This window comes from Oncorhynchus masou, chromosome 12 (assembly GCF_036934945.1).
Source record: "Oncorhynchus masou masou isolate Uvic2021 chromosome 12, UVic_Omas_1.1, whole genome shotgun sequence".
Taxonomy (NCBI): Eukaryota; Metazoa; Chordata; class Actinopteri; order Salmoniformes; family Salmonidae; genus Oncorhynchus; species Oncorhynchus masou.
The window spans coordinates 50,080,315-50,092,089 of NC_088223.1; the positions used below are offsets into that span (position 1 = coordinate 50,080,315).

At 45.2% G+C, this 11,775-nt stretch overlaps 1 protein-coding gene across 2 annotated transcripts in view; it reads right to left on the reverse strand.

Annotated features, from left to right (window-relative positions):
- LOC135550297 (pecanex-like protein 3) overlaps positions 1-10,444 on the reverse strand; it is a 28,490-nt gene extending 18,046 nt beyond the window's left edge. For both annotated transcript variants that reach the window (XR_010457102.1, XM_064980966.1), the window contains exons 1-10: positions 8,499-10,444; positions 7,752-7,960; positions 7,454-7,559; positions 7,225-7,264; positions 6,994-7,089; positions 5,094-6,839; positions 4,674-4,803; positions 2,898-3,067; positions 2,602-2,659; positions 2,363-2,513 (exon numbers count right to left, since the gene is read on the reverse strand). Coding sequence is in view for 1 of the 2 variants with exons in the window: in XM_064980966.1 (XP_064837038.1) it covers positions 2,363-2,513; positions 2,602-2,659; positions 2,898-3,067; positions 4,674-4,803; positions 5,094-6,839; positions 6,994-7,089; positions 7,225-7,264; positions 7,454-7,559; positions 7,752-7,960; positions 8,499-8,651 (2,859 nt within the window). In the remaining variant the exon portion in view is untranslated. The remainder of the gene's footprint in view (positions 1-2,362; positions 2,514-2,601; positions 2,660-2,897; positions 3,068-4,673; positions 4,804-5,093; positions 6,840-6,993; positions 7,090-7,224; positions 7,265-7,453; positions 7,560-7,751; positions 7,961-8,498) is intronic.
- Positions 10,445-11,775: the final 1,331 nt, after the last annotated feature.

Consider the following 11,775-nt stretch of genomic DNA (forward strand, 5'->3'; position numbering starts at 1 on the left):
GAAAATGTCCAGGGGTTAATTTGTCTGAAACACATGACTTTGATTTGATTGATTAGGATCCCCATTAGCCGGCGCCAGTAGCAACAGCAAGTCTTACTGGGGTCTGACATAACGGAAAAAAAACACTAGACAAAATACTTTACAATTTACATACATTTAAAAACATTAACATGTAGTGTGTGTGTGTGCATCGATCAGATACACATACATGTCAGTACAAACACACAACAAGTAGGTCGCACAGGGGAGATGCGTTGTGCCGTGAGGTGTCGCTTTATTTATTTTTTAAACCAGGTTTGCTGTTCACATGCACTATATAAGATGGCAGGGAGTTCTATGCACTCATGGCTCTGTATAATACGCTGCGTTTCCTTCAATGTGTTCTGGACCTGGGGACTGTGAAATGTTGGTGTAAGTGTGTGCGCGTGTGTGTCTCAGTGCTGTGTAGAAGTTGACTCGGCAAACTATTTCCTCAACTTTTAGCCAAGAGAGACTGGCATGCATAGTATTTATATCAGCCCTCTGATCACAATGAAGAGCAAGACGTCCCGCTCTGTTCTGGGCCAGCCGCAGCTTAACTATAACTTTCTTTGCAGCACTTAATAATCAAGCTAAGATAAAACTAGAGCCTGCAGGACTTGCTTTGTGGAGTGTGGTGTCAAAAAAGCAGAGCATCTCTTTATTACGGACAGGCCTCTCCCCATCTTTACAACCATTGAATCTATATTTTGACCACGACAGTTTACAATCTAAGGTAACACCAAGTCATTTTGTCTCAACTTGTTCGACAGCCACACCATTCATGACCAGATTCAGCTGAGGTCTAGAACTTAGGGAAAGATTTGTACCAAATACAATACTCTTAGTTTTAGAGATGTTCAGGACCAGTTTACGACTAGCCACCCATCCAAAACAGACGTTGTTAAGGGTTTCAGTGACTTCCTTAGCTGTGGTTGCTGATGGGTGTATGGTTGAATCCTCAGCATACATGGACACACATGCTTTGTTTAATGCCAGATGCAGAACATTGGTTTCCATTGGCTTCCATTAAAGAAAGCCCTTCTATTAGATAGAGTTCTATTAGATAGATTGCTCTGAATCCACAATATGTCAGAGGTTGAAAAGCCATAACACATCCATTGTCAACAACAGGTTATGGTCAATAAAATCAAAGGCTGCACTGAAATCTAAGAGTACAGCTCCCACAATCTAATTATCATTGTCTTTCAGCCAATCATCAGTAATGTGTGTCAGTGGAGTACATGTTGAGCGCCCTTCTCTATAAGCATGATGAAAGTCTGTTGTTATTTTGTTTTTACAGAGAAGTAGCATTGTATTTAGTCAAACACTGTTTTCCAACAGTTTACTAAGAGCTGGCAGCAAGCTTATAGGTCTGCTGTTAGAACCAGTAAAGGCAGCTTTACCACTCTTGTGTAGCGGAATGACTTTGGCTTCCCTCCAGGCCGGAGGACAAAGACTTTTCTCTAGGCTCAGATTAAAGATATGACAGATAGGAGTGGCTATAGAGTCAGCTACCATCCTCAGTAGCTTTCCATATAAGTTGTCAATGCCAGGAGGTTTGGTATTATTGATCGATAACCACCTCTCCCACACTAACTTTACAAAATTCAAACTGGAAATGCTTCTTTCATTATTATTTTATTTTATTTTATATATACACATGAGTATGATGGCTCACTGTTCGTTGTTGGCATTTCCTGCCTAAGTTTGCCCACTTTGCCAATGACGTAATAATTAAAATAACTAGCAACATCAAATGGTTGTGTGATGAATCAGCCATCTGATTCGATGAAAGATGGAGTTTAATTTGTCTTACTGCCCATAATTTCATTTAAAGTACTCCAAAGTTGTTTCCCATCATTGATCTTGGCTTCATAATACAGTTTAATCTTCTTTTTGTTGAGTTAAGTCACATTTGTCAATTTACAGTAAGTCAGCCAGTCAGATGTGCAGACAGACTTATGAGCCACTCCTGTTGCCCCATCTCTTTCAGCCATACAGTTATTCAATTCCTCATCATTCCATGGAGCCTTAACAGTTCTAACAGTCAGTTTCTTAACAGGTGCATGTTGGAAGAAGCAATTTCATAAATTCATCAACTGTGGTGTCTGGATGCTCCTCATTAATCACATCAGACCAACAAATATTTTTAATGTCATTCACATAAGAGTCACAGCAAAATCTTTTGGATGATCTCTTATATACTATTTTAGGCCCAGCTGTTGGAACTTTGGCTTTCCTGGATATAGCCACTATATTGTGATCACTGTATCCAATGGGTACGGACACAGCATCAGAACAAAGCTGTTGAAATAGGAATTCGAATGGCGTTTCCCCTCACCTCTGGCATCTCTGACATCTCCAGGGGCACCCTGCGTACCTGCATGCCCTGCAGAACCACGGGCCTGGGCTGGAGCATGGTGAGCACCGGGGCCCCCTCCTGGACATCAGTGGAAGTGAAGCTGGAGGATTGGGACTGTCGTTCCCGCTCCCTGAGAGGAGAAGAGGGAAAGGGGTCAGACATATCAAAATCAGTTTCGGGCAAAGTGCCTAAAGCGCATCAGAGAGAGAGACACGTACGCCACTGGGTCCTCATAACCGCCTCCAGCAGGTCCAAACGTGTACGATCTCTTCACACCTGGAAAAACACCAGCACAGCAACAACAATGAATGGAGACTACAACTACATTGTAAACTAGGACAGAATCATTTGCATTGCAAATTTAAATACATGAATGTCTCAGTAAAACCTATGAACAATGGGGCTTATTTCTTGCTCTCTTCAGGATAGGTTAATTTAAGAGAGGGCACCCCGCCCCACCCTCCAAGGTTCTAAAGCGAGCCTCAGCCTATAGCATCACCACACACACACTCACCACCCTCGTCATAAAAGTAGTGCACAGCCCCCTCTGTGGTGTCGTCAAAGGTAGATGCCTCGTGGACCCCCCCACGGGGCAGCAGTAGCGAGGTGGCGAACTGTAAGGCAGAGGGCAGGGTCCGGGTCCGCGAGTGTGAGGAGGTACGGGCACGCTGGAGGTCCTGGAGACTACAGGAAGACAGGAGCTGGGCTTTACAGAGCACGTACATACGGAGGTGACTGGCATAAGAGATGCAGTCGAAGTCGGAAGTTTACATTCACTTAGATTGGCGTCATTAAAACTCGTATTTCAACCACTTCACAAATTTCTTGTTAACAAACTATAGTTCTGGCAAGTTGGTTAAGACATCTACTTTGCTCATGAAAAGTAATTTTTCCAACAATTGTTTACAGACAGAAAATTCACTGTATCACAATTCCAGTGGGTCAGAAGTTTACATACACTAAATTGATGAAAATTATGTCATGGCTTGAGAAGCTTCTGATAGGCAAATTGACATCATTTGAGTCAATTGGAGGTGTACACGTGGATGTATTTCAAGGCCTACCTTCAAACGCAGTGCCTCTATGTTTGACATCATGGGAAAATAAAAGAAAATCAGCTAACACTTCAGAAAAAAAAATTGTAGACCTCCACAAGTCTGGTTAGTAGTACGCAAGTATAAACACCATGGGACCACGTAGCCGTCATACCGCTCAGGAAGGAGACGCGTTCTGTCTCCTAGGGATGAATGTGCTTTGGTGCAAAAAGTGCAAATCAATCCCAGAACAGCAAAGGACTTATATCCACAGTAAAACGAGCCCTATATCGACGTAACCTGAAAGGCCGCTTAGCAAGGAAGTAGCCCATTCTCCAAAACCACCCTAAAAAAGCCAGACGACAGTAAACAACTGCACATGGGGACAAAGATAGTACTTTTTGGAGAAATGTCCTCTGGTCTGATGAAACAAAAATAGAACTGTTTGGCCATAATGACCATCGTTATGTTTGGAGGAAAAAAGGAATGCTTGCAAGCCGAAGAACACCATCCCAACCGTGAAGCACAGTGGTGGCGGCATCATGTTGTGGGGGTGTTTTGCTGCAGGAGGGACTGATGCACTTCACAAAATTGATGGCATCATGAGGAGAGGAAAATATGTGGATATATTGAAGCAACATCTCAAGACATCAGTCAAGAAGTTAAAGCTTGGTCGCAAATGGGTCTTCCAAATGGACAATGACACCAGGCATATACTTCCAAAGTCATGGCAACATGGCTTAAGGACAACAAAGGCAAGGTATTGGAGTGGCCATCACAAAGCCCTGACCTCAATCCTATAGAAAATATGTGGACAGAACTGAAAAAGCATGTGTGAGCAAGGAGGCCTACAAACCTGACTCAGTTACATCAGCTTTGTCAGGAGGAATGGGCCAAAATTCACCCAACTTATTGCGGGAAGCTTGTGGAAGGCTACCTGAAATGTTTGACCCAAGTTTAAAAAACTGAAAGGCAATGCTACCAAATACTAATTGAGTGTATGTAAACTTCTGACCCACTGGGAATGTGATGAAAGAAATAAAAGCTGAAATAAATCACTCTACTACTATTCTAACATTTTACATTCTTAAAATAAAGTGGTGATCCTAACTGACCTAAGACAGGGAATATTTACTAGGATTAAATGTCAGGAATTGTGAAAAACAGTTTAAATGTAGTTGGCTAAGGTGTATGTAAACTTCCGACTTCAAATGTATAGCAAGCACACTGGTGTGGAAGTGTTTGACTGGACCAACCTGGGTGGGGAGCCCATGGTAGAGGGGGGTGGCGTGGGGTTGCTCCCCGCGTTGTGTCGCCTGCGGATGGCCTGGGTCCTCTTCACACTGCTCATCGAGTCCCGCTTGCCCCCCTCCTCTGGGGCCAGAGCTGGGGCAGCAGATATTCACATTAGTACAAGGACGTTCATTTCAGATTGAATTCTAGAAATACCTGACCCTGATTAATGAAGTAAATATAGCAAACAATCCAAAATTCAATGAAACAGTTACACATTTCAGAGCTTTCCAACTTGAATGGGACTGTTTAAAAGTAAGGTTTGCTGATCTAGAATCAGTTTTGACTTTTTTATTATAATGAAATGGACAGGGGCGATCCGATCCTAGATCAGCACACGTTATGAATAAAGGCCCAAAGTTAGAGAGAATAGTATGTCTCACCTCCCCCCACAGCTCCCTCCTCCACCAGTTCCCCGGCCCTCCAGCCCGTCTGGTTGCCAGCCCAGGAGCCTCCCAGAGAGTCCAGGCGATGGTGGTGAGTTCCAGGGAAGCCGTCTGTGTGGCTGGTCCGGGCCTCCAGGTCTGACTTGGAAACGGTGAGGGGTCGTGGAGCGGGGGTGGAGGAGGTCAGCATGGTGGAGGGCAGGGCCACAGTGTTAGTGTGGCCCCCACCGGCCCCGTCCATACTGAGCACCCTGGCGTGAGTTTTAGCACTAGCCGTGCTAGCTGACCTCTGAGCCCTTTGGGAGTGGGATGGCCCAGCTGTCTCAGACAACTCTCCTTCCCTGGGGTTGGGCAGCTGGGTGGAGGAGGGGGGCGGGTTCGTAATGCCAGCGTTAGCGAGGTCAGGGGAGTAGCAGGAGGTAGAGGAACTCGAGTCGTCATCGTCGTCGTCGTCAGAGCTGTAGCGTCTCTGGGAGCCCAGACTTGAGCCGGCGCTCATGTCACTGCCGTCATCCTCGTCACTGGAGTCCTCAAACAGGCTCTCGCTGTAGGCCTTAGCCCCCAGCCGGCTGCGCACTGGGATGTAGTCTCTGTGCTGCCCGTGGTGCCGCCTGTAGGAGCCGCAGTCAAAGCTGCTGCTTCCCGCTCCACCTCGCTTACGAGGGGCTTTCCTGCGGCCAGGCCGGTGGCCCACACTACTGCCACCGGTCCGCAGCAGCTTCAAGTCTTTGGGGCGCACCACCTGCTGGGCCTGCAGAGAGGACTGCTCAGAGTGCAGGAATGGGGTGGAGGAGACGGGCAACGCAGGCTCGGAACACACTAGACCCAGGGCCAGCCCTGACGGCACCGAGCTGGCCTGCCTCGGAGGGGGGAGGGGGGGAACCCTCCTGTCCAAATCACAGGACTCGGAGTGCCCACTACTGGAGGGAGAGGAGTCCTGGAGGGAGGGGGGCTGTACAATATCTGAGTGGACAGGTGGCAAATCTTCCCCTTCCACTAGTGTCCTATCAAGCTCCTGGCCCAGAGAGCACTCTTTGGCAGGGGAGCGCAGCAGTTCACTGTCCGACAGGTCGTCAGTATCACTTCCCCCCTGCAGCACTGGCTCCTCTGCTGGCTCTAGGGTACTGATGCCCAGGGCTGGGGCAGAGGTCGGTGTCCCTGCGTCTATGTTCCGAGGCAGGCTGAGTGAAGGGCTCTCCAGCTGGGTGGAGTCAGTCTTCTCACTGCGGTAGCTGCTGACGGTGCTGAGGGTCTCGCGGTCCGTGGCCGCCCCACCCCCACTGAAGCAGCTGTCTGTGGAGCCAGCAGCCAAGGCCACCCCACTGCGGCTGCCTGGGTGCTCTGTTCCTGGGGCGAAGGCCACAGGGTCAAGGCCCAGCCCCAACAGGTTCTCACTCAGCTCCTCACTCAGACTGCTCTTTATGAGAGGGCTGATAGGAGTGTCCCCCAGGTTCCCCGACTCAGCAGAGGGGCCCAGGGGGGAGTAGGCTCCCATCACAATCACATCCTCGTCGGGACTCTGCTGGGACAGCTGCTCCAGCATCCCCTCAATCTCTTCCAACTGGCCCTTCTCTCCTCCGTCTTCCTGACTGGAAGGAGAGGGGGGGATGGAGATGCACTCCCCAGGTTGTAAGCTACCAAATCCCCCTGACATCCCTGCTCCCACTCCCCTCAGACCAGGGAACTCTCCTCCTAGAGCAGCAGCCAAGCAGGACTGAACCATGTTGGCAACGTTGGCAACATCTGAAAGAAGTGAAAATCCAAACTAAGTACACACGACAAAGCAAAGATCAACATAGCTAACGTGTTTTGCGTTGGATTGAAAATAAACGTTATATCACCATTTGCACATGGACAAAAGATTCTAGGTCTATTTCCAGTGTAACGCTATGCTTACGGATCGGGTCCTGGGAGCTGTGGCGGAGGATCTCCCGGTGTGCTGACGTGACAATCAAGTTGTTGCTGCCTTGCTCTCGCATCAGATCCTTGATATCTGAGAAGAGAAGAAGCAGTCCCTAAATTACACTGTTGCCCATGTTGGGTTAAAAAAAAACACAGCAACTCTTAGTCAGATCTACTTTACCAACCACAACACTGCGGTTAGAGTGGAGTTAGATTAATGCTATACCCTTGGAGCCTCCACTGTCATCAAGCTGAGGCAAAAACTCCTGAGGGGAAACAAAAACATTTGTTGGATTAAGAATGAATATCACAGGAATATAGATCACTTGTATGGGATTAAACAACCCAATTATTTCATGTTCCTGTGCAGTGTGCATGAAGTGTGCAGTTTGTTGCGTGGAACTATGTTTGAAAGAGTATGTATGTGTGCGGCGTAAATGCAAGGCAGTCCTCACCGACACCTGGTTGAGTCCAAACAGAGAGTGCTGGGAGCTGCAGCGAACTGGAGGTGTTGAGTTGACCTTCCTGAACACAGTCATCTCCACACCAACATTGCTGTCCCTGAGAGGGGAATATAGCAACATGAGAAAACATAACACTAAAATCTGCCCACAATCATGTGAAATAACAGCCCTCAAGGCATCAACACAAATGAGCCTCTTCACTCAGATGTACATAGAATGACATCTTGTTTTGACATGATTTAACAACAAAAAAAGGATTCCATTAGGATTTGGAAATCTCCGCCAGTACCCATGCTGATTCCCGTCGTGGCCTCCGGACCCATCATCCCCCTCTTCTAGCCGTGGGGCGTCGGTTATGAGCGAGGCCTGCCTCTTCTCCACTATCTCCCCCAGGTCGAACATGGCATGGAGGCGAAAGTTCACTGCCTTTATGACAGTGAAGAAGGCTGCCACCACAGCACAGTACACACCTGCCACAACCAGGCTGGGAGGGAGAGACTGGACGGAAGGACAAGAGAGGGGAGAAGAAAGATTGAGTCCAGAGCTGGGAATAAAAGTAGGTGAGCCCATGATGAGGGTAGTGAAACCATTCCTTGTTCTCAATACCAGTAAATGAACAAATGGTTCACCTAGATAGGCAGGCACATGGACAAATTGGGCATCACAATACAGACAAGGAAGGATCACTCTTCAAAGATGACAGCTTGAGAGGACATAACATGTCTGGTTTACAGCTAACAAGCTTCACTAGAGCAAATATTAACACGTTTGACCACAAAAGCTTAAACAAGAAAGTAAGAGAAGGAATGCTGTTTTGAATTGGGAGGGGAAATGGTAGTCTGTTCCACTTTATTACCAACATCATCCTTTTCTCCTGTCCTATGATAAAAATTAGTTTGACCTGAATAGTGGCTGATACTGCACTAATAAATGTGTATGTAAAAAGTGCCTGACAAACATGACAACCAGTCAAAATGAAATTTTCCACCCTTCTTATCTATCAAAACCATAAATTGTCCCCTCCATGAATACTCACCATGTAAAGCAGGAAAGGGAAGGCCAGGAGAAAGATCCAGAGGTACAGGTGGAAGCAGTTGGAGAATGTGCTCTGATGGGGGTCCACATACCAGCCTCCTGTGAGCGAAGCCCACACCCCCTGCCGCAGTATCTGAAGAGCTTGGGAACCCATTGTCCCCCTCAGAGCAGCCAACCCAGGGTTCCAAGGTTTCCTCTAAGGCTGGAGCTCCAGACGATCCAGTTGTAGCCACCCGTTCACGTATCTACAATGGCACTTCCATTGAGGATGAAAAGTTAATGAGTCAGTTGAAGACAGTCCTCTTCACTTTCTGGTGTATAGTCCTTAGTGTATCTCAAGGGAGGCTGTGCATGTTCTTGCTCCAAACTGGGCTGCTTTGCTGTGCAGTTCTTGCAAAAAAGTAATCCTTGCTTTATCTGGAGAATTACTTTTTGGCACACTGGTGGTGACCCACTGACTAAATAACATTCATCTGGAAGAAAAATCACAACTGCTTTGGTTGGTTTCTTCACACATTTCCAGCATTTTGAGTCACACGTCAATAAATTAAGAGTAGGTCCTGATAACATCCTTCAGAGGAAGACAATGTGCACCGCTCTAATGTCACAGGCAATCATAATAATGCTCCTACTCAGAGATGGAGCCGTAACTAGGTTAGACTCATTTCTTTAGATATGTACTTGGGAGTCCTCAACCTCACGAGACCGGAAGCTTTATGAATCCTGAGAAATTATCAGAATAACCATCTGCAATGATACTCCATAGATATATATGTATACTACTACCCTAAAGTATCTGAATCAGCCAATGCAGAAAGCTAGCTAGCTACTCATTAGCCATTCGGGAGCTTAGTTAATAACCCAACTAACTAGGAATTATATTTTTCATCACCCCTTGGTAGCAATAATGTTAGCGTCAAGGCCAACACTACTCCCACTAGCCTGTTACCTACTGACTGATAGACACAATATCACGTATTTTACTGTTATCTAAGTTAGCTGGCTAGGTAATGCTAGCTAGCAGCTGCCTACATATTATTTTAGCTATTAACAATTTCCTCCAGACGTTATTTGCCAACCAATGCACTCCACCAACAAACATAGCAAGCTACCTAGCTGATTTGTCAACTGAAAACATTTAACATTAGATACATGCTAACGTTAGCTATAACCAAATAGTTAGCAGTTAGCTATATGCCAACCATTGTGCTTCCAAAAACAAGACATCAACATGTCATTTCGAGATAATACTTATAAACAAATGCATTATGTGTTGAATTAAACAGAATGGCCAACATAGAGATTTGGCAGCAAATACATCATGGACGCTCGATTAGCATGCTAGTTAGGCCACATCAAAATAAAACAGCCCACGCTAAATTAGCTATCAGAATTGAGACGGAGTGTTTGGCTAGATAGAAAACTTGGTAACCTCTCGTGATAACTATATAGTATTCAATTGTTTATCGACGGCTCCCTTATGTAAATCAACGCTGCTCAGCTGTGCCTCTTCTCTTCCGTGTAAAGCAGTAACGTCGTTAGCTAGCTGAAGAATCTCGGATTTTTCCTTACCACTGCGGGTTGTTAGCTAGTACATTTGGCTAGTTTACCACAGTTGGCTATCATTGTTTTCAGGTGATGGTGGCATTTCTTCTTTGGAAAGACACTGTGGATATCTACTTTTTGTTGCAGAAAAACTGTCAGTTTGTACAGATTTGCGTCATTGCCCTTATCATGTGTTCGCTAGCTGGATAGCTAGCGTTAAAAAGCTCCTATTCGTTAGCTCGCTAGCTGCTACAATCATATTCACACGGGAAGCAAAAGCCCACACAGGAAGAGAATGACATTCCACAGTGTCATTTTGGTCGTGTTGCATTAGTCATTCTTCTAATATGTAGCCAGCTATAGTTCCACAACAACTTTTACAATTGGTGAACAGAAAGCAAAGCCTCAAAATTAAATAAAAAAAGACAGCAAAGAAACTGATTGCTATGACAATCAGTGCCGCATGATAATCCAAGATTGTTTGCCAGATGCTGATAACATGATCATGTCGCTCTGCATCTTTATAAACGCGCTTCCAAACAGTTTCCACACATTTATTTTCACAGTTTTTGTTAATATACAGTTTTTCCCCTTGAATATTTGTATAGGTCTAAGAGTTCTGGAACATTAGGGGGGAAATGTTATTGTAATTTTATTCTCAAATTACTGGGCACATGAGGAAATTAATTCTGATGTGATATTCACAAAACAATAAAAGTCAGTCTTTCTAGCCCTAGGTCTGGGATTTCTGAGACTACTGTTCTTTGACCATAAACTTAGCTTTGTTCGATTTCAGTGCAGCCTTAGATGTTATTGATCATAATTTGTTATTGAATAAACAAGCTTATTATGACTTTCCATCACATGGTTGGAGAAGTACTTATCCAATATAATCCAGAGAGTGTTCCTCAATGGAAGCTTCTCCAACATCAGACATGTACAGTGCGGTATCCCTCAGGGCAGTAGCCTTGGGCCGTTTCACTTCCCTGTTTTTACAAATAATTTGCCATCTGTCTTACAAAAAACTAAAATGACTATGTATGCTAATGATTGCACACTCTACACAACAGCACTTACAGCCAGTGACCTCACTGAGACTCTTGGTAAGAAGTTACAGTCAGTGTCAGAATAGGTCAATAACAATAATCTGGTCTGAAATACATCTAAAACCAAAAGCTTTGAATTTGGTTCAAAGCATTCTCTTAGACCTTAGCCTCAACTGGAGTTGTGCATAAAAGGTGTGACCATTGACCAAGATGAAGAAGCTGAACTCCTAAGAGTAACACTGGATGGTCATATTGACAAAGTCATATTGACAAAGTCGTTGTGAAGATAGGGCGAGGTATGTATGTTATAAAAATATGTTTTGAGCTTTTGACACTTAGATCAACTGTACTAGTTATTCAGGCTCTGATCTCGTCCCATCTTGATTACTGTCCGGTAATATGGTCAGGTGCAGCAAAGAAATACCTAGCAAAGCTGCAGCTGGCTCAAAACAAAGCAGCACGCCTTTCCCTTAACTGCACACAAAGAACTAACATTAACAACATGCAAAAAAAGCAAGTTTAGCTTAAAAAACAGATGTAGAAAAAAAACATATTGCATCACAGCGCCTCTCCTCTTCTGAAGATCTGTTTTAACTGTACTGTATAAGAATATGAATATGTACAGTGCCTTCAGAAATAATTCATACCACTTGACTTATTCCACAAAAAGTGTGTTACAGCCTGAAT